Consider the following 22,752-nt stretch of genomic DNA (forward strand, 5'->3'; position numbering starts at 1 on the left):
CCGTGGATATGCTGTGATTTTTTTCTTTGTCTTTCTCGGTCTATATATCTATCTTCCCTTTTTTTTCTCTCTATTTCTCGCTTCCTCTTTCTTACTCTCGCTCCCCATTTCTTTGACTCTCTCCCCCCTTCTTTCTCTTTCTGCCTTTTGTTTTCTATTTCCCTTTCTTTCTATGCTATGCTTTAATCTTTCCCCTCCTCCTCACTTCCCTTTCCCACCCTTTTACTATAACTATACTAAAAAGGCTATGCTATGCTCTGTGGCGTGCCTGGATAGCCGAGTGAGGATCATATGTACACGGGTTCAGATCTCGCCTCGCAAAGAAATCTTTTCCCCCCTATAATTTCTCTATCTTTATTTCTTTCTTTCTCTCTCTCTGTACTCGTCTCGCCCATCAGGGTTATTGCATCCTGCGCCGGAGAAATCAGCACACGTGTTCTGGGAGCAAAGCAGAAAACGACGACAGAGAGAGCGCGTGCCGGTTCATGACGATGATTATTTTCTGTTCGTGGCTCACGGACTAACGGCCGCCTTAACCAGCTCCGCTCTTAAAAGAAAGTTCCATGTTTGCTGCCATAGCCACGAGTGGTGCTGGCTAATAATTGCTGCATTTCGCCTTCATCGAAATGCAACTGTCTGTGGTCAGGATCGAACCAGCGTCTTTTGGGTCAGCTGCCTAGCACAGTAACCACCGAGCCACCGCAGCGCCTAGTATTGCGAAGGTTGTAGGTTTAGTTTCCACTGGTAGAGAGTTGTTTTTTTTTATGTCCAGTTTAATTTTTTTATCTTATGATTAACACAATTCAGCAAAAACTGGCCCCCTACACTTTCCTTAGCTTCAAGAAACAAAAAAAGGGCCCCTCCATCTTTCTTTCGTTCGCTTCCAAGGAGCTGGGTTAATTGTGTATAGTACGCCAGTCCTTTCTTTTCGCTGTTGTCGAAGCTGTCATCAGCCCATCTCCTCAACTTGCACTCTTGCACGACGCACCTCTACGCATCAGCAGTACCGAATATAAAACCCGAAAGAAAGTGACAACACAGGGGAGTATGTCAATGAAAAACAGTTCATTTGTCCATGAATAAAAACTTTGTACCCTGCAATGATATGTGAAAAAAATGACACATTTTCACACATCCGCCCTTTTGTTTGATAGCGATTTTCAAGTCTTTGGCAGCAAGTGCGTAACGAACAGAGTTCGGATCCAAGCGTTCTTTCGCTTTCACGGCGTCCATTCAGGGTGAAACCGGTCGAAAGCGTTCCCGGCACACGAACCTCGTTGTTCACCTGGTACCACCAACAGTTCATTGCACAATACGTTCATTTTTTTTTTTTTCAGGGCTAAGAAGATCCTTATATAAAAAGAAATAAATAAACAGTGACTTAGATGAACACATGATGAACAAGCTAGGAGAGACCTGAAAGTATGTTCTGAAAACTTTGAGCTCTCCCGATTGCACTTTTTTTTTTTTTAAGGTTGCGTGTGTGACTGTCATGATGCAATGTTCAACAAAAAAAAAATGCTTTACAATTTCTTGTGCGACAAACATTGGCCTGTCTTGTCAACTTGTTCCCTCTGAGATCATGGCCTGCAATTAGAAAGAAACAAAAGAAAATGAAATAAGATTAACAATCTTTGCATAAACAACACACTGAATTAAGGTTATCTCGTTTTTGTGAAGCCAAGCACTTTTGAGTGCTCAATTAAGATAGCCAACATTGCCGTACAGACATACATTTGTGTTGCTGGTTTCGAGGTCGAAAGCTTGAACGTCAGGCAAACTTTGTCAGAGATTCCGAGAACCATACACTGACGCAAACGAAATATTTTTGACAGACACTAGGAACTTATATTTTCCAATATGTGTGGTATTCATGTTAGCAGAGAGAAAGTACTTGCACTTCATACGGGAACCGATTATCTTGATCCTCTTACGAAAATGAAATACAAGCATACCGTAGTTCTACGAGTGGAGCCTAAATTTTTTTTTTCTTGGGCTGTAACCAACTATAGTCACCGAACTCGTGCCCAATTTCACTCTGTCGTTCAGCTCTCTTAACGATCCGTACATAATTGTGGAACAAAACTAACAACAAAGCTATGTAACGCGCCACAAGGTGACAGATTGGACGAGTTTACTTGAAATACGAGCACGTAGCTACATGAGGGACACAATGCGCTTGTCCGTCTTCTCGTGTTCCTGTTTGGTTAAGCACTCATATTTCAAGCACCACGCCTTAGAATGTCGCATAACTTGCCTTTAGCATCTTTCCTCACTCTTTCCCAACTCAGTTCCAGTTGGTGTCATTCCCAGCTCCCCATTCGGTGCCGGTCCCGCTAGCCGGTGCAGCCGGTGTGGCGGACCAGTCCTCGATAGCTGCCGCTGACCAGTCTTCGGCCACCACAGGAGGAGGTGGCACGACCACCGGTGCCGCAGTGACGGTCGGCGGGAAGGTTGGTACATCGGCAGCGGCGGACCACTGGACCGCGGAAGGAAAAGATGTTACACAGCGTTAGGAGAGTGCACAGAACACGTAGGTGAACGTGATTACTAGCGTAAAGGGGACAGGGATGAGAACAAGGAACACAGGACCACACTGGACTTCAACTCAACTTTATTACATTCAACATGCAGCTATATGTACAGACGGGTCCATTGTTAAAGGGAACACTTGCGTGCAGGGCATGTCTGGACATCGCTCTCTTGCAAAAACATAGTGGCTTAGATTTGCATAAAACTACTGGTGGTTGACAGTTCAGCCTCTTTTTGACAGACTCGTGCAGTGCATGAACAATGTTTCCCTGTCCACTTCCTGTTAGAGGGCCAGCAAAATGAAAGGTGCTCATTGGAGTGTTCCCTTTAACAGTGGACCGTACTGTACATAAAAATAGGTGACTGCATTATGCACGGGAGGTCCGTTATAACTCCCAATAAAATTGATAGCCCATATGGTATCAATTTCGTCAGGGATAATCAAGCTCCTTGTCAGAGCTGTTGCCCTCTGTTGTTGCTTGATACCAACTAGCCCAACTTTCTCCCTTAACTGCCACTAAACACTTTCCCAAACCCTGGTGCAGGGTGTCACATTGCAATAACATCAAATAATGACACATACAGTCACGAACAAATGAAATGCGAACAGGGAGTTACAAAGTAGAATGGGTTTCGCGAGTAAACAAGTCAAAAGCGCTATCTCCAACCACTAATTATGCGGCTGCCAAGGACGGTTCAGGCCTCAGTCAGTTGCAGGCCGAAACCACGCTGACTTTAGGCATTTTTTAGGCGTGCCGGCAGAAACGAGAATGACCCGAGGCGTTTTGGTTGACCCTAACATGTTTGTATATCATTTGTGCACAACTGTATGTAGTACTGCTGCGAGTGCGAGTAACAAATCTAATACCGGTGACACTCGGTCCCTTTTGATCGCTATCAAGCTTGTTCAAGAGCAAAAGTCTTCATCGTGGCCAAAAACGATCCCTGCTTCACGAGACACCAATTTGTACTGAGCTTGGCAGAACTTGAGCACAGTGAGAGTTTTTAGGCAGTCAAACACACTAATCAAATTCCTCTTTTTGCAAGAACACAGCAACTTCCATTTGTCATTAAGGGGGTGATCAGAAGGAAGTGATCACAGCGTGCCAATCATCTGCAACTCCCAGAACTGCGTGGTGCTATGTTTACAAATGCAGACTTGCAAATACTCTTGGTTACTGTTACTTCCTGTACGAGACCTATTGAACGAAATGGCACAAGCAGAAGCCACAGTAGGAAAGCTTTTAAAGAGAACGTAATCTGGCATAATGTATTCCAGGAGACGTAGCGAACGATCACTAGGAAGGGGGGGCCACTCACGTCCGTGACATCGGGCTGCGCTCCGGTGATGTCGCCACCACCCCACTGTTCAGTCGGGTACTCGACCGTCTCCTTCAGTCCCCGCTCGGGCAAGGCCTGCTGTGTCTGCTCTTCCTTTTCGGCCTGCAAGAGAGAACAGTCAAAATAGCAGGGTCATCAACAATTCAGACTGTCAGGGTGAGAGTAGCGAACATGGTATCAGCAGGGTTTTGTCTTGGGGGATGCAAAGCCGTGTTGCATCTAGGCAGGATGGGGGGGGGGGTGCAAGTGCTGGTGCGGCTTGAGGGAGGCAGGTGACCCTTTTGCGCACCCCTGCTGACGCCCATGGTAGCAAATTACATATTCAGAATTGTTCCCCCTCCTCCCCCTTCCCCAAACAAAACTCGTATTATCTTTCTGCAAAACACATTATGGTCAACTATAAATGCATGAAATTTACATAACTTGATGCCAAGGTTCTAGAGGCTAAATTTAAAGCTAGTGGGAGTGCTAGAATAAATTAGGGTGTATTTTACAGAAACTGCAATTACAATTGCATAATTATCTAAATATTGTACACACAGCCATGCTATACTTTGTGGGAGTGCTATCACCCCCTGTAAAGGCGACTGCCATAACTTCAGCGCGGCCGCTGTGTTTGCAACGCGTGTGGCACAGCATTGCCGAGCACATACTCACCTCCTCAGGATCACGGTAGAAGAACAGGTCAACCATGATCTCCCAGGGGATGTCACGAAGGATAGATCCGCGCATGCGGAGCACCTCACGCGTCAGCATCCACCACAGCAGTCCGATGGAGTGCTGGCTCTTGTTGTTGCATGGGATGGCGATGTCCACGTAGCGGAGGCTAGCATCCGTGTTGCAGAAAGCGATGACAGGCAGATTGACGTACGATGCCTCCGTGACCGGCTGGTGGTCTGCCCGTGGATCGCACACGACTAGCAGCCGCGGCTCTCGGAACGCGGCCTGGATCTGTGGACACCGGAAGCAGGTTTCTTTAGTGTTTGGCAGTTGGAAACAGACATGCCAGTAATTTGCCAAAGAGTGAATGCGGTACGAATCGCGTAAAATATGAAGCGATCGCAACGATATTATTACGTACAACGGCACTCTTTGGCAGATGAACGAGAATACTTGTAACAAATACATTCATTTGTTAATACCATCAGCCCTATTGTAGGGCTATAACAGGAGTGGGAAATACAATGTTATATAGCACGCACTTGATGTTCACACAGAAGAAAACTTCGAGACATACAGTACAGACATACAGTATCGAATTCTAGGTGATCGTACAGAGCACAAATATAACGTTCTCCTACCGAGCTTGCACTGGTCGATCCTCGTGGCAACATAAAGCCTAATCAAATCTCTGAAAATAGCACGCACTATTTCATCACAGGTTTTGCTGTCTGACCCACAGAAAGCATTGTGAATCGGTGCTTGGTTCTGTAGTTGAAGAAACGCGTTCATCGTATGTGGGCAGCATCATAAGTGTCCATAAGTGCACCCAAGTTGTGCACTAGGAGGTCATGTCAGTGCTACCTCACGAAATTACAACCTGGTGTTTACGCTTAGCTAGCATACTGCAAGACTCTTGAATAGATATTTTCATACCTGACGAACAGGAAATGTGCAGCATGCTGCAAACGAACACCTTAACCTTGCTAACTATTCCTATTGTCATTTAGGAATACTGCTTCCTTAACAGTCACAATAAATCAAAACAAGTCAATCCGAAAATGCAGCAGGGACATCTTCACGCGGCGGTCATAGCAACGGAATGAAATTGGGAACTATAGCAGTCAGCCGATACAGATGCAAGCTGTCAGAACCATTCCAAGCTGCCTACGTTAGAACAGTTTAGCAAACAAGGCTCCCAAAACCACTGTCCACGTCGCCACCGAAGGTGGAATACCTGGTTAGTGAAGGTGCCGGGTGTGAAGCGGCCAGCAATGGGCGTAGCGCCGGTGAAGCTGGCGAACTTGAGCACGGCCCGCTGTCCGTATGGGCGCGACGAGATGGCGCACACCTCGGCCGGGTTCTCGATGGCCACGATGGCACGGGCAGCCAGTAGCAGCTTCTCCCACGTCTTCTTCAGGTTGATCAGATGAATGCCTGGAACGAATGCCAGACAGCAGCACGTATTAAGCCCCCATTAGTACAACCATCTCTGCAAGTCCCTTTTCATATAGCATCTCTAAATTCTCGTCTTCAAGAGGTCCTGAACCACATTTCCAAGTAATCATCGAATGACCTCGCTATTGTAGATTATTGCCTCATGAATCAACTGTCCCAAAATTTCTCATATCCCTCAAGAACGAGCGGAATTTCAGGGATTTGTCGCATGCCTCAAGCGCTTTCAATCTTCTCTCATCCCGATGAGCATGCTGAAGGTACGCGGGGAGGGATGGCACAGGGGAAAGAAGTTATGGCAGTGCGTGCCATGACCTTGAGAGCGCGTGATGAAATGCAGTCACTCTCTCCCGTTGCGATTCCTGTAGGCACTAGTGTGGCTACTATGTAATGTTAGCAGACTATGAAGCACGGTGCTGGTACGTGGTGGCACCCCATGGCAAGAAGCTCATTTGATCCAAACGCTGCACTTGGTTTATACTGGCTATTGGCCAATAGCATGCTGTCTGTTGTTTGACATCAAACATCAAACGCCAGCAGCTCTAAAGAGAGAGAGCACAGGCCTTTCTATGAAAAAGAGGGAACCTGAGAAAACGGCAACCTCGCGCTCCACTTGTAAACTCTCTTCGTCACGCAGAACTGCAAGTTTTGATTGTGCTGTTCATAGCGGTGTCTGCTTTGCACAGGATGTGTTTTTGCACCAAGCATGCCGGCTGGTTCACAACTACTTTAAAGAATTTTCCGAGTCCCATCTGCTTCAAACAAAGTTTTCTTTGCCTTTATCCCCCACACCAAGCTCATCATTACAAAGTACATGCCTTTCGGCAGCGGGAATACCACATAATCATTTTAGTCAAACATGAAGAGACCATGGGAATCAGTTCACCTTACCATACACCTATCTTAATAAGGAAGGCAAAACATCAGCGACTTCGGTTCAAAGCGAACGCACCACGGTGGTCCAGCAGTTAAGGTGGCCGACTGCTGACCCGAAGGTCGCAGGATCGAATCCCGGCTGCGGCGGCTGCATTTCAATGGAGGCAAACTGCTAGAAGACTGAGTGCTTAGATTTAGGTGCACATTAAAAAACCCAGGTGGTCGAAACTTTCAGAGCCCTCCACTACGACGTGCCTATATCATAACTATATAGTGGTTTTAGCACGTAATACCGCAGAAAATATTACTGTTATCGAAACCATACAATGGCTTCAGTTGAAAGCAAGGGTGCCTCACCGTCTGAACGTCGTTTGAAGCAGTACTCCTTCATTTGGAAATCTAGGTTCGTGGTGCCTAAATGCGTCTTGGCGGCTAGGAATCGCCTCACGTCATCCTCCTTGAGGGACAGCACGTTGGTACCTCCAGACATTGCGTTAAAACGGCCGACAGCAGCGACGACACGCCTGAAATCCAAGAAGAAGCCAAGCCGTGCCGTTTAAGAAATATAGAGCTCTTGAAGATATATATACGCAAAGTTTCTCATTCGCTAAAAATGTGGTATGAGTGTCCAGGAAGGCATCGAGTATGGGGAGGGGGGGGAGGGCAGTATGCAAAAGTGTCTAAAAAATACAGAATATCTGACGTTTGATTAAAAAAAGGAAGAAAAACAATATTCACTGACATAAACGCTGTAAAAGATAGATTGTCAAAACAAAAAAAAAAACATACAAAACGGCACTCATCACTCTATTGTATTTATATACCATTCGCTTTTCCATATTGTTTTTAACGAATGTCCCAGCTTGACTCCAGTACATGTCAAGTAAAGTGCTGCCAAAATGCCATTTAATTGAAAGTGTGACAACGCTTGGTGTAAAAAAAATTAACCAAAATAACATCCCTTTCAATGCCCTAATAATCAGTCACACGCGGGAGCAAGCCATTAAAGCAGCGATCTCAAACTCACCTCAGCTAGCGGGCTGCAGTCGCGAAATTTAGTCCCACAAGGGCCGGACCAGTGAAGATAGTGAAAGCAGGAAGGGGGGCTTTATTGAACAAAATGTCACCTAACGTTGCCATTTGAAAGAACACCTTTCCCATATCCCATATATGAGTCATTTCTGAAGAGGATTTTACGCCAGGTTTTGGAAAACATAACGATACTGATTTCTACGACTAAAATCTGGACGCTGCTTCTGAAATAGAGTTTTCATTCTACGGCGATGTTTCCAACTCATAGTGACCGCATGAGGTGCCTCACGAAAAAAAAAAAAAAAATGCTTGAGACCAGTTGTAGCTTACCCGAACAAAGCGCTATTAATTGTAATAGGCGAGAAAGTAATTCGAGTACTATTTGGCGAAGTAACAAAACTTTATTCCGTGTGAAGCCGCGGGCCGCGTGTTTGAGAGACCTGCATTAAAGGGTCAAACTGCTACATGCGCCGAAAAGAGGTGACCACGCAGCCACTTTCAAGTTCCAACACATAACAACCCATATCGCCACGTACAAAATACCCAGGTGACAGATTCAGTATATTTTCCCGATTAATACTGCCGGCCGAGAGTAACTTATTCAGCAACGAAAAGCTTCGAGAGAACACAACACCAATGCGCGACGCTGCGAAGTGAGAAGACTCCTTCGCTACTTTCGCTTTCGAAATTTTAAGTTTCGGAAGTTCGCGTACAGGAAAACCGCTAACATATACTTACTCTATTAGTGAATCTTTTGCCTATAAGGTAAATGACTAAAGAACAGCGAGCCGAGAGAACACGACACTTGCACAAAACGCCACAGAAACACCGCACGTGCGTTCGAACGTCACTTGTGGAGCCACCGCGACGCACTTGGTTTAGTGACGCTTGTGAAATGTTCGGACGCACCTCAAACAAAACAGCAGGAGCAGCTGCAAAAACAAACTGCCGCTGAAGACACTTGAATGCCTTGAGAGCTAGACGTTAGTCTAACTATATACACAAAACGTTATCGATGCCAGCTCTATCTTATTAGCAGTGCGCGAGCTCCCACGATCGCGCATGTCATGTAAGAGGTTTTCCATGGGTTTTATAAGACGGGCAGTCAGGGGCAGTCTTCTCAACGATTATCCCTCGCACTATGCGTTCAATTGCTGTTTCGAAAGCGAGCCTGAAGAAAGGCAAAACGTAAACAGGAAAATCAACGACAATGCGTAATAACGTCTCCTGCGTCTTATTTGTGAGACGCCGCCGGCTAGCTGTCATTGCCAAGTTCTCTACCGCGATATTTTGCGCAAAGCAAGCAAGTGCATACTTACTGGGCACGGGTGGTTGTAACGAATGGTCAGTCGAAGCGTCCGGTCAAGCAGTTAGTAAAAATTATTAATAGAAATTGTTCTCGGAGCTGTTTACGAGACGCCCCACGACTTGTGACGCGGTCACGGCGGTCACGTTGGTAAATGTATCGCTAGCGCTCCTGCGCCCCCTGGTGGGAGCGCAACCTAGCCGGCGAGTCAACGATGCCGCGATGGCATGGCCAGCGGCTTTTATTCGCGTTGCATTTTCAGTGCAGAATTCGTAACGCGACGTCAAACAGCCTTTGCTGCTTGCACGTTGTTGATCAAGTCTGTAAAGGTAACCTCATGCGATGTGCCATCAACAAGCACTCATCTTGTGCGCACAACATAGCATTAAATGAAAACTCTAACTGAGCAAAAGGGGCGTGTCAGCAGACCCCTTTGCGTTAAACTGTTTATCCGAATCAGCATATTGCCACGCCCGCTTCTTTTTTTATTTTGATGTATTCGGGTTTGACCCGCAAGGGCGGTTAGCAACGCTCGACGCTAACCGCGCCGCAGTTTTCGAGAAGCTACACGATTGTAGTACGTAGATCATTTTGTTCAGATTGCGCACATGACGCGAATAGTCAAGATTATTTCAGAGCTTGCGCGACCACCAGTGATAAGGCTGGAAAGTTCGATGCATGATGTATAAAAGACGGCGCGTCCCAGCGATCATCAGTTTTATTGACGGCCGACGCCCTGTTCGCCGCTATCAGTGTACAGTGTTGCTGTAGTTTGAGTCTTCATTTCCCGGCCACAAGTTCGGCCAAATAAGCAGTTTCATCTTGAAGACGCCGACTGCTGTCTTCGTTGATGCCAAGATCACGTGACATCGTATGATTATCGTGACCACGTATCAACATTGCATTTCGAGCAAAATATCATGTTGAAACATTACGCATAATGCGACGTAGCATACATATATGTCTCCTCTCAGACAATCGTGACCACGTATCAACATTGCATGTCGAGCAAAATATCATGTTGAAACATTATGCATAATGCGACGTAGCATACAAATGTCTCCTCTCAGACAACTAATTTTTTTTTTAATGTGGAAAAAAGAATGCTGTAGTGTTGCCCTACGATCGAGTGAATGAATTTTCTTCAGCTGCATATGTGCCTTTAAAGTTTTCAGAACTCTCGAACACACAATAAACCTTTGTGCGTACTACATTAAGCACATGCATTGAAGCAGCTACCTATCGCATGTTCAAATTTGCCGCTTTACTTTTATTTTTTTATGATGATGATGATGATGATGCAAGACGTACTTTCGCGCAATCAATAATTTAGTTCATAGGCGTTAGAAACTTACGTGATTTATAGTCACAACAACAACAAATTGTGCGCAGGTATCTTACTCAATACGAGCGCACCTTGTTGTGTATTAAGGTTCTTGAAAGTAAGCAAAGTGAGGATGTTGTCGATGCGTCTGACGAGCTTTCGCAATGAACACATGTTCCGATTTCTGTGGTTACTGTGGTCTGCTGTAGCGTAGGAGAGCACCGGCACAACACTTGGAGTTTGCGCCTTGCCAGTCTCTCGGAAGAAGTGAGCGTGCGATCGCGATCCCGACAACGACGAGCCGTCATGAAGAAGCGTTTTCACGGCAAAAGCAGGGGAGCCAGGCATTCGGCGGGCCGCGCTAACAAGCAAGAGAGGCTGACCTGCGATGACACCTCGGATCCGAGACCGGAGAGCAGAGATTCCGACGGTGAGATTGTAGGCGCGCGAGGTTATACGAATCGGAGAGCAGCCTGGCCTCGCGTTAGAGAAAGTATGAACCGTACTTTAAAAAATCCAGCGCTAATGTAGGTCTTGGTGTAGCTCCACTACCGTGAAACAACCTCGGAAAGTGCACAGCACGGTCAACCGGACGATTTCCTTGGCAATCGCGCCCTTGCCGAGGCGGTGGCGCCCTCTCTTGTGTGGCGCGGGTCTCATCCGGATGTTTCGCAAGCGTTTTTCGCGATGTTAGGTAAATTCTGCTGTTCATTCGTGGTTATTTATGTAGTTTATATCATTTTAACCCTTGTTAGTTTATTTTGCACTGGTTTTGAGCATTGTCAGCTTTGTTTTAGGCCTGTATTGACCACTGCGTGACCATGCGACGTGAGACTGGATGGATGACAAACTGGGCCCCTAAAGTGCTACACTTAAAAAAAAAAAAAATCTTGCTGCATGCTGTTCGCAGATGAAGGCGAGGAGAAGGTGCGTTGGCCCTTCTCCGTGGCTATGTGGGAGTTGGGACACTGCGATCCCAAGCGGTGCACGGGACGCAAGCTGGCACGCAAGGGACTCGTGCGGCTGCTGCGACTGGGACAGCGGTTCCCTGGTGTCGTGCTGACGCCTTCGGCAACCCGTTGTCTGTCTCCAGAGGACATGTAAGTTTTGAAACTATACAAACGTACATATCAGTTCGGAAGCTCAGTCATTGAAGCCGTACTCGGAAACTTTTGGGGTGATTTGTGTACAGTGTAAACCCCGCTTTTACGAAACATGAATTTTGCGATGTGCCGACATGTTCACGGTTTTTCTTGACGCTCGTGACAAAAAGTAGGGGTAGGAGACCCTTGAAGTAACCTTAAAATAACGAATTCTACGCAGCATCAGTCTTGATACCAGACCTTTACGTTTATTTCGCATTGAATTGAGGAAGATGAGGTCACCGCAAAGCTACGCCAGGGTGTTGTTTTCATTTTCCCCTAAAATTGTGCCTGGCTGTCACATATTTCTTAATTTTCGGGTGTTTTGAAACGTCTTCAATTAATTAAGCCACGTTACCAATGTCAGCATTATGCATGACGTGATAAAAATGTTTTTATTAAGAACTGACTCAAAGACCTGATATGTTGAACTGAGAAGGCAGTGCGTATTCAGAGACATTGATGTGTGTCCGTCCTTGCCAAGAAGAAAAGGAGCAGGAAATTAATTTTTCAGGCATGTGGTGTCACAGCACGGCCTGGCGCTCGTAGACTGCTCGTGGGCACGGCTCGACGAGGTGCCATTCAGCCAGATGCGAGGTGGCCATCCGCGACTGCTGCCTCATCTGGTGGCTGCGAACCCTGTCAACTATGGCCGACCCTTGCAACTGTCGTGTGTCGAGGCTTTGGCCGCAGCTTGCTACATCACAGGTGCGTATTTTTTACGCTGCTCTGCACATTGTCATCATGCTTAGGAAAAAGACGTTGCACCAAACAGACAAGGACGGTATGGAAGAAACATGAGATGGCACACAGCTTTCGTCTAATTTTATTTCAGTCGTAATTGACTGTATAAGCACACGATTTCGCATGCATGATGCACAAGGCAGCATACATTCACTATGCAAAAAAAAAAAGAACTGTTAAGAACAAGGGCGCAGGTTTGATTCCCAGCCACGGTGGTTTCACTTTGAGGAGGGCGAACTGTAAAAATTCTGATTTCGATTGATTTAGGTGCACGTTACAGAAGACCAGGTGGCCAAAGTTTGCCCGGAGATCACCAACTATGGGGTGCCTCTTGATGATTAAGTCATAATCATACTGTGGTTGTCATATGTATAACCCCAGCATTAAGATTTTTTATTTTCCATAAAAATACGATTGCCACTACAATGTGCTGTACAACAGCCTTTTCTCGTTGCCAAACAAATTGAAGTATCACTCATGCATGCATTGCCTTCAGATGCATTATAGAACATTGCCTCTGGCAGATGCTCTACCGATTGGGCCACAGATGAAAGCATGGAACAATTGAATATGGCTTCACAGTGAACGTGTACACACAGCTGTGGAGATGAACATCATGTTACAAGTTAGCACCATCGTTTATTCTTCTTGTGTCCTTGTTCCCCCGCATTACTTAAAACAGAGACAATGAACAAGCTTAAATTTCATCTGTGTTGTAACTTGGGCTTACCTAAATCCTTCCCATATGGCAACTAGTGCTGCGAGACAGATGACGTGAATGTCACACGGCAACAACTTGGTCGTAAAGAGCAAGATCAGATTCCTCGAGTCTCAGAGGTGACAACGTAGCGATATAGTTATGAAGGCACAAGGAAACACGCAGGGGTGGGTGCCAACTACCAAGTCCAGTTGTAGTTTGAGCATGTCCTGTTGACTTGTGTGTGTGTGTCTTTTTTTCATGCGTCTTGCAAGCAAGGCATAGGTCTATGACAAAGAGAGCAGTGGGCGAGTCCTGGCACTGAAGCATTGGGTTCAAACAATTTACTTAACATGATGACGATAGTAGTTGGACCTTCACATTTCTTTATTGAGCACTTAGAACCATGCCAGAATGGCTGTCTTAACACATTGTCTAGCGCATGGGAAATGACACACACGAAAGGACAAGACAATGCACAAAGCGGTAACTACCAGCAAGGTTTGCACTTCGTACGTTATCTTGTTGTTCTTTGCTTGTCGTCATCGTCCTTTGCACTGTGGAACCCGAAGGTCACTAACTGACATGCCCATATTTCAGCCATCTCGCTGCCTGATGTACACTCAAACCTCATTATAACAAAGTCCCATCTGCCACGAAAATAACTTCGTTATATCCGAAAATTCATTATATACGATTACTTGTAACATTGTATCTATGACATGACTTTTCTTCATTTACTTCGTTATAACCGATAATTCGTTATATCGAGGTTTGAGTGTATTTGACTCCAAAACCCGCCTCTTGCGGATGCGCAGGCTTTGAGCAGCTAGCCCGAGAGTGTCTGAGGCCCTTCAAGTGGGGACACGCCTTCTTGGAACTCAACGGGGAGCTGCTGGACGCCTATGCAACGGCCGCCGACGGCGCTGCCGTCCTGGAGATCCAGCAACAACACTTGGAGCAGGCTCGGTGGGACAGGCAAAACCGAGGCAAGCTCTCTTTCTTTCAGGGGTTATTAGAACAAGTAGGTTAGCGGAGGTTTTCTGGAAGCAGGTGCAGATCCAGGTTCTTTTCCGGAGAAGGTGGAGTGGGGAGGGGGGGAGGAAACAGGGGTGCACTGCGTGCCCCCCCCCCTCCCCGAAATTAATCAATTTTGCATCTGTATGTATACATGCACACATACGAATGCATGTATGAACACGCAGAAAGGGTGGTTTATGAGTGACTAATTTTGTGCTGGCTGCACTTTCCTTCCACAGGTGATATGGAGCTACCGCCAACCGACAGCAGCAGCACTGACAGGTAAGAAGCTTCAAGCATGCATTCCTCATACACATGAACCTAATGCAATAAATACAGAACTTGCCACATTTGCCTTCTAATAGTGTACAGTAGGGGCTGTTGCTGATGCCTGAAACTTTGTTCTGTAGGATAGTGCAATCTCTCCGAAGGTGATGTAGAGCACTCACAGTGTGAAACCTAGTTCAGAATTAAGTAATGCACATACTTTCATTACCATCGTCTTTGTTTAGTGTCATATCAGCGTTATATTGGCTCATACATTTACATCGGAGGCTAGGTCTCCCATAGTGACGATGTGTAGCGACGTGACGTCGTCATCATGAGCAGTTGCACAAACCAGTTCTGATACTTAATGTTTTCATGTCTTGTTTCGTTCCATGAACACTGTACATGCTGTGTAGCCAAAATTACTGTGATCTGACATTGAGCAAATCAGTCATACAGAAGTGGAAAGCAAGAAATTGTTTCCAGTCGTTTGTAGCACAATGCTATGAAGGAAACCTATATGGGTTCCTCAGAAAGCTTATCAGTTCACAAGAAGCTTTGTCCACGACCGGGATTTGAACCCAGGATGAACACATTAATCGGTCTGAGACTTGGTCCCGGATATGAATCCCAGATTAGGATGAATTTTTTGCAAACTGGAACGCTTCCTTTCTAAGATGTCCATGCAGACTGCCTGTGCAGCACCGTGCTTCAAACGACTGGACAACAGTTTTTTCCCTTCCAACTGGGGTTTAGTGTGCTAGCATTCTGAATGCAAAAATGTGTTTTGGGACATTGCACATTCACACATACGTCTTAAGAACTTGCTTTTTGTGTCCTTGCAGTTCAGAAGATGAAGCGGCAGATGAGTCCACATCGAGTCAGACCCAGGAACAGAAGAGCACCGACGAAGCCCCTGCAGTTGAAACTATGCTTACAGGGTTAAAAACAACAGAGTAAACACATGTATATTGTACAGACGACCTGTGGCACTTGTTTTATTTATATATGGGGCGCTGGGTCTTTTTTCCGAAGTTGGTTTAGATTAAGTGATCCACTTGGTAGCATGTCGCCAAGTAAATCTGCGGTTAGCGTCCCGGCGTGCGTTTAAGATTGCCTTAAAGAGAGTGTAAAGGTAACTGGTGCGCAATCAGCCATGATGAGCTAAATGTAAATTTCGGACTTTCTCTACATGTGTGTCATGCCCTGCACCTGAGTAATACATCCCATATACCATTACCAAGATAATAATGGCAACGCCTTCTACGGGCACCATATTCTCCAGGATGGTGCCCGTCGAAGGTTATAGTTTTGCTCAGCCTTTCACGTGCGAAAAACTGTATTCAAAATAGCGCCAATTTAGCAGCTCGGTTCACGCGCGCAGCACGCTTTTCGTCAGGGGCGCAACCTCGCGGCCGACCACGTAGACCCTGCCGCGAGCAGTGATTCACGAGGCCGCACCAGAGAATATCTACGCACTGTTTGTTTGCCGTCCACTGTGTGTGAGCAACGGTAAACGCGTGTGTGTGCTTGCGGTCCCGGTATAATTTTGTCTGTTTTACCGCTTGCTTGCCACCGATGACAACCGCCACGCTTAAGGGAAGCGTGATTACTTAAGCGCGTGAACCAGATGATTCGTCGTTTAACGCATCGGCGACGAGGATGACGAGGACTCCGAGGAAGTGGTACGGGAGTTACCAGAGAGACAGGATCACACCGTGCTCTGCATGTAGCCGTGGTTTGTGAGGTGTGGTTAGTGTACCGAAGTTGCCAGCGGGACTCGCGATCGTGTAACCCTGAAAATGTATGGTGCTGTGAATAAACACTACGTCGTTTAACGAGGGAGCACGTAGTTTGAACCATGCGTGCGATGTTGGTGTGCTTCGATGTGGCTCGAAGACTGGTTTCAGGTCACCATAGTGCGGTCGGTGGTGCCTTGCAGTGTCGTGCGCGATGTCTATCGAGTGATCGGCGTCCGGACGAAACGACGACGCCGAATGATCGACAGGTAAAAACAAGCGCGGGTCATTTCCCACTAGAATGCTTTGCCGAACAAGTTGGGTCATGGTCATTAAAAAAAAACTAAGTTCACATAATGTAGCGCTAATTATCTGGTTAATGTGTCGCTAATGTAGTTCTAAATACCGTGCTAAATATTGCGCTAATATCGTCCTTGTGTAGGTCTTGGTGTACTTCTAAATCCTGCGCCCAATGCAGCTCCTCTGCCGTGAAACCTGAGGACGTGCCTAGCACGGGCAACCCAGCGACTCCCTGTGCAATCGCGCGCTTGCCGAAGCGGTGGCGCCCTCTTTTGCGCGGCGCAGGTATCAGCCGCATGTTTCAGAAGCGTTTTCCGCTATTTTAGGTAAATAAGTGCAATTAATTCTACGTTATTTCTGTAGTTTATATTATTTTAGACCTTGTTAGTTTATTTCGCACTGGTTTTGAGCATTGTTAGCCTTGTTTTAGGCCTGTATTGACCACTGCGTGACCATGTGACATGAGACAGTGGATGAACGAAAAGCTGGGCCCCTAAAGTGCTATGCAATTAATAAAAGCAGGGCGCAAAAAACGCGGGACCTCCTCTACTTCCAGTAGGTCGTGGACGGGACATAAAAAAAGAAGACGATAGGAGTGTTCGTCTCGTCTTCTCTTTCTATGTACCATCTTTTTTGCACTCTCCTTTTATTTTTTCGTGATCATTTAATCCCGACACAGATTGGTGTATCTGCCATTTTTTTATCTCAACAGGTGAGCAGCGAAGACAGCAGCACATTCGATGGGCACATACCCGAGGGTAAGATACACTACTAATAATGATAATAAAACGCTCAAACCATTGGAAGCACGTCACAGCTGGCGTGATCTAGAAGAGCCGTGTTTTGCCTGAAGTCAACTCAGGTGAACAGCTGGGAGAGCACTTTTATGTAGCTCTCATAGAACATTTGAGAAAATTCCTATTGGACGTATTAGAATCTGGTGGAATGTAAATTTACCCGAACGTGTGTGCTTGTGTGTGTGTAAGCGAAACACATGACCAATTCACTTGCATCTTCATCTCTTGTACATAATCGTCATCTTTGTGCTACGTGCCATCAACATAATTGCGTAGAAGGTTTTTGTTGCAAGATGTGTGCTGACTGGCCACACAGTTTCGGTAATGTGACCTGCTTGTCTTGAAAGATCTTGAAGACTTGGATACCATTGGCACCCTTAGTATTAACTGTAAAATATGTCTTGTTTGTGTTTTGTGTTATGGAAATGCCACACGTTAAGAAAGTTTAACGTCATGTATGTCTCCACTGAAAAATCAGGTTATGGAAAGTGTCAGTAGAACACGAGACATTCTACTTAGCCATCTTAGTTCCTGTACCTGCACTCTTATGATTCAGAATGACCTGTTTTGCACTGTGCTGTTCTGTGCTTGCTTGCTTCAACATAACCAAACAGATCTATGGTGACTCTTTGATTCACTTACGGTAAATGAAATTTATGCAATAAACCGTTGTACCCAAGATAGTTTAAAATAAAAATTCTACCGTACTCTTTTATTCTCACTTGCTGAGTGATGTTTCAAGCCTGCATTATATTCAATGCTTGTGAGAAAGCAGTCGCAGTTACCATTCATCAAATAGGTAGTAACTCACGCATAAATGCGAGTCAGCAGTGTAAACAGAGTTCATATACTTATTCCTTAAATATATTTTTGACATGGGGCTTGCTGAGAGTCACTTCATTGAAGTCAGACTCAGTCCAGCTTACTTGGACTTGACTCAGTCAGACCCTGCTAAATTGTCTCGAACTCGGACACATAGAAGTAGGACTTGGGCACCACTCAGAAAAAAGAAAGGTTACACAGTTTAGACAACGTCTTGTCGCTAAATAACAGTCGTCTTCTGTATTGCTTGTGCCTCCTTTCTTGAAAAGTCTGCGCCCTCTGCTTTCGTATCAAGAAGGCTACATAATGTTGACGATGCAGGCCATCCATGTATTCGGCAACGGCATCAGTGAAATAAAAAGCAAAGGAGACAATAGCTAGACACCGGCGAGAGTTGCACTCTTGTAACTGAAATTCTAAATGTGCTTGTGTTGAAACAGAGTTCCAGCTCCTTATTTCTGGTATTGCCTTTAGGTGAACTGGAAATTTCCTTCAGTCGGAGCAGTGGACCGGGTGGTCAGAATGTGAACAAAGGTGAGTGTTTTTCATTATACCGTTAACCGGTGTCATTAGAATAAATAAACAAAACAAGTGCAGCCTGTAACCTTGCCTCACTTATCATGAAATTGCTCATCATCGTGATAATATTCAGTAAAAATCTTTTTTTTTTTTTAAGCATTGCTTGACCTGTATTCTACGTCAGTGATAATTTTGTAGCTGATAATTTTGTTGTACCCTCCTGTGCAGTGAACAGCAAGGTTGAGATTCGCTTCTGTCTTGAGACAGCCACCTGGATACCTGCAACAGGCCGGGAGCGTCTGAAGACGCAGGTGAAGTGCTTACATATATATGAGCGGTGTTTGCTCTTTCCTACAGCGAAACACTCTGTGGGGTGTAAACTGCTTCTAAAACACCAGTTACACTCCAACCCAGTTAGTACACCATGTGGTGGGTTGACTGGCATTTTAGAAGCAGTTTACCGTTGAGTGCAAATAAAAACATCATTCTTGGGGCTAAAATTGTGGTGAGAAAAATTCCCCCAATTCACTGAATTCAATGTAGTAGGACATATGAGACTCATATTAGATCACAATCAAGACGAAAAAGAAACTAGATGATTTGGAAGGAAAACTCCAGTAAGAACATGTTACAGATTTTGAATGAGGAGTTACAGGCTTCTGGATGCATAATACTAGCACCGGTCTAAGTTGACAAACGTTTTGCCCAATGTTGGATAGTGTCTGCTGATGACGATGTCACTGCATGACGCGAGCAGCCAATTCTTTGCACACATGACACACATATGAGACATCACGTCGCTCACGTCACAGTTGCCAAGGGGCACTTCATGATCGTGTCCCTTATTCTTTTTCCTCGTGTTCTCCGACACCATTTGCTGCTTTGATGAACCAGCTAAACCGGAAGTACATACATGTCTGACCAGGAGGAATTTCATTGCAATTCCTCCAACAGTCTCTCAAAGCATTCCACCACCAGGATTTCTTCGCAAAGTCATTCTCCAAATACTTCTTTTTGGTGCTTATTTCGACTTCGCCATGCCTGAGCTCCTTGCTGGGTGCTACAGGGCCACAACAGTGCTAGCTGTGTAGCCTGCCGACAGATATTACGACGAAATTGCAGATTCAAGGCCCGCAACGCAGCTCGTAATTCCCATGTCATTTGACGCTGTGACATTTAGCTGGTGGTTTGCATTGTATGCTAGAATATGAGATGCTGCGTTTTCTTCTCGTAGTTTTGCGGAGTTTGTTACTACATAAGTTTGTAATCGTCATCAAATCATACATCTGACTAGTACACGATTCAGATATCCCTGCAGCTCTCGTATAGCATTTCACTGCACGTACCTACACGCACAGTGCCAAAGGGATGATAGTGGTGAAGAGTCTATGAAATATTAGATTTCTCTCTGCTGCTAAGGGTCACTCAGAGATTTTCGTCAAAGGCATACTTTTAAGGACACTGTTGAAGGTTGGTGCAAAATAAACTATAAAGTATTGGCGGCACACTCGCCTAACGGGAATTGTTGTGCATGAAGCATTTAATGGATGAGGCATGTATTGTTTTACTATATCGTTACAAGATTGGATAGTCGACATGTAACCAACACTAGCCAACAGTTAGTCAACATTTTCCAGTGCTGGCATTATGCAGGTAAGTAATCTGTTTTCAGAATTGACAGATGTTCTTGTGTACACATTGTCTTGATTATAATTTTTCATGATAATTTGTTTGACCTACTTTACATCATAAGAGACTTTGCCAATCTTAGCTCGTAAGTTTTGTTGCGCTAACCATAAACTCCTTCTGAAACAACAGTTTACTTCCCGTAGAACATTTTGCATGCAAATTCCGAACCCATTCAGCAGTGAAAAGTGATGCAGCGATGTTTCGGAGAGTTTCACGCTCGGTCATGCGACACTCTGTACGACGACCACGCTGTGCTTGCCGTTCCAGTGGGGCCACCTGGTGAATCGTCGCGGCCAGCTCGTGCTCGAGTGTGACGACCAGCGCAGCCAACTGGCCAACACGCGCATCTGCCTCGACAGGCTGCGGTCTCTAGTGACTGAGGCCTGTCGCCCGCCACCCTCCGGTCCCGACGAGGCCATCCAGCGGTTACACGAGAAGAGGTTGGCATTAATCAGTACGCATGATGTGAACACTCGGTAGCCGACTCACTAATTAGCCTAAGATTGAATGAAGACAGCGTTGAGCAGGTAGCCAGCATTAGCTGACATTTACACAGTGCTAGCAAACGTAAGTCGACATTAGCCGATAGTTCTGCGCAGTGCGAATGAACAGAGACAGAAGAACACCGAAACATGTACTAACATTCACTTGTGTGTTCCATGTCACTTCTGTTTTGTTTTCTCATCCCCATTTATTTACGCCATACAAACTTTGTGCCCAAAAATATGTACCAACCAGCCCATGAGCGGATTCTTTCAAAGCATTCACATGAACCCCAAGATTGTTGAAATTATCCAATGCATTCTGCTACAGTGTTGCTCATGGCTAAAGTGCTGGCCCATCACGACAAGTTCCATCAGTCTAGCTAGCCAAACAAGACAGAAATTTGGGCAAAAACAGAGGCCTGAAATGGTAAGAAGTCGTCGAGCAAGGGACATTGCGCAAGCCGATGAAGACAGGCCCCCTTGTTGTAATGACGGCTGTGGCGACATTTGTCACTGACGGCTTTCGATCACATCAACCTAGCAACTTTTCTGTGTCTGGCTAATGCAGGATTTGTGGTGATTAACTGCGCCGACTGTTGAACTGGTTCTGAAGGAAGTGGCCCTGCTTTGCAGGCGGGCACGAGCGTCAGCTCGAAGAGTAGAAGAGAAGCGGGCCAGGTCTCAGTGGCGGCGTTTCAAGGAGCCATCTCGTGTCCTCTAGGCCAGTGCTTGGATTCTGCAGATTTCTCCTCATAGAAGAACATCTGTTCGGGTGTACAATGGCTTCTGTAGGGCCGTGTGCTGCCACTAGTCACATTTACAAGTGCCTTAACACAAAGGTTTAACGCAGAGAAGTTTGTGTGGAAATAGTTGTATGGTACAACAGGCCTGATGGCAGTTTGAAAGCTGCTGTACGCTCAGTCAGACCTGTTGTTGGGTCAAATACTACAGAGCCCTTGCCGCTGTGATGTCTGTGGTTTCGTGCATGGCAATCTAAAGGGGTTTTCAATGAGCCTGGAATTAAAGCCATGGAAACTCAAGATGTACTATTTGTTTTTCAACCCGTTAACATTTTTTTTGTGACAGCTGAGGAGGCCTATCCACACCGGCTGTTTTAGCCATTCATTACGTCTTATTAGGAGTTCTCACCAAGGTCAAAATAGAAATGTTGATCCTGCTTGTAAAGTTTGGCACGTCACTACAACAGTGAAAAGGTCTGTCATGTTAGGCTCGGTATCCTGAGATTGCCCGAAATACTGCATCTGAAGCAACATGCGAAAGATGGTCGGATCACTACTTGTTGAATTGCCTTCCTTGTAATTTCTCCTTTACTGAAGCAATGAAGCAGTTATATTACCATCTTCTTTCATATAAGCTACAATAATTAAGCAAGTCAGGACAGCACGCAGAGCATTTCTAATGTATCGACTTTTTACTTTATCCGTAATGCATTTCGTGAGACGTAATAAACCAACATGTTCAACTTGAAAACATTCTAGTTCTCAATGGCACATATATAGCTAAAACGCTTTTTCCTTTATGCTACAGATGCCGATTATTGCACTGACGTAACAAATATACCCATTTACAAAATGAGTGGCTGTAACATGCATGTATTGAAATGCAACAATTGTGATTACTCACAATACAGTGCAATGCAGTGGTTTTTCAAATAACAGTAAAAGTACTTCCCTTCTGTACTAACAACAATATTCAAGCTTTCATTGCCATTCAAAAAATTGGTAAAGTCTTTTGAAGTAACAATATGAAGTAGCAATGTATGATATAACAATACATCACTAATTAGATACACACACAGTTGTAACACAGTTGTAGATATGTTTTTGTGGACCGACTGCGCATCACAATTGAGACACTCGCACTGACTTCGAGAACTTCCTCATTCCACTGATTATCTATTGACGATTACCATCTTGAAATGATGTCACCGCCAACAGATACTGATTGCATTATTTGCACATCGAAGTCGGTGATAACCCATCAC

At 45.4% G+C, this 22,752-nt stretch overlaps 3 protein-coding genes across 5 annotated transcripts; 2 read left to right on the forward strand and 1 right to left on the reverse strand.

Moving 5' to 3' along the window:
- Nucleotides 1–1,046: 1,046 nt before the first annotated feature.
- On the reverse strand, nucleotides 1,047–9,363 carry LOC119399982 (40S ribosomal protein SA). Of its 2 annotated transcripts, none has more exons than XM_037666887.2 (7): nucleotides 9,216–9,363; nucleotides 7,222–7,388; nucleotides 5,771–5,970; nucleotides 4,531–4,824; nucleotides 3,853–3,975; nucleotides 2,258–2,479; nucleotides 1,047–1,587 (listed from the first exon to the last, which is right to left on the reverse strand). In XM_037666887.2, exons 2-6 carry the CDS (start codon nucleotides 7,352–7,354, stop codon nucleotides 2,288–2,290), a joined length of 942 nt encoding a protein of 313 aa, XP_037522815.1. In that variant the 5' UTR covers nucleotides 7,355–7,388; nucleotides 9,216–9,363; the 3' UTR covers nucleotides 1,047–1,587; nucleotides 2,258–2,287. The 2 variants fall into 2 exon arrangements, with proteins under 2 accessions (XP_037522815.1, XP_049273873.1); XM_049417916.1 differs by lacking the exon at nucleotides 9,216–9,363 and adding an exon at nucleotides 8,635–8,653.
- Nucleotides 9,364–10,691: 1,328 nt separating this feature from the next.
- On the forward strand, nucleotides 10,692–15,364 carry LOC119399983 (18S rRNA aminocarboxypropyltransferase-like). Of its 2 annotated transcripts, none has more exons than XM_037666888.2 (6): nucleotides 10,692–10,956; nucleotides 11,437–11,626; nucleotides 12,183–12,376; nucleotides 13,928–14,098; nucleotides 14,369–14,411; nucleotides 15,242–15,364. In XM_037666888.2, the coding sequence occupies exons 1-6, from the start codon at nucleotides 10,833–10,835 to the stop codon at nucleotides 15,354–15,356; spliced, it is 837 nt and encodes a 278-aa protein (XP_037522816.1). In that variant the 5' UTR covers nucleotides 10,692–10,832; the 3' UTR covers nucleotides 15,357–15,364. The 2 variants fall into 2 exon arrangements, with proteins under 2 accessions (XP_037522816.1, XP_037522817.1); XM_037666889.2 differs by having other exon boundaries at nucleotides 10,824–10,964.
- A 517-nt stretch (nucleotides 15,365–15,881) lies between these two features.
- Nucleotides 15,882–21,693, forward strand: LOC119399984 (peptidyl-tRNA hydrolase ICT1, mitochondrial). Its single transcript, XM_037666890.2, has 6 exons — nucleotides 15,882–16,404; nucleotides 17,148–17,193; nucleotides 18,529–18,588; nucleotides 18,802–18,884; nucleotides 20,530–20,702; nucleotides 21,381–21,693. Exons 1-6 carry the CDS (start codon nucleotides 16,258–16,260, stop codon nucleotides 21,466–21,468), a joined length of 597 nt encoding a protein of 198 aa, XP_037522818.1. The 5' UTR covers nucleotides 15,882–16,257; the 3' UTR covers nucleotides 21,469–21,693.
- The last annotated feature ends 1,059 nt before the right edge of the window (nucleotides 21,694–22,752 follow it).

The sequence above is a fragment of the Rhipicephalus sanguineus genome, chromosome 7 (genome assembly GCF_013339695.2).
Source record: "Rhipicephalus sanguineus isolate Rsan-2018 chromosome 7, BIME_Rsan_1.4, whole genome shotgun sequence".
NCBI lineage: Eukaryota > Metazoa > Arthropoda > Arachnida > Ixodida > Ixodidae > Rhipicephalus > Rhipicephalus sanguineus.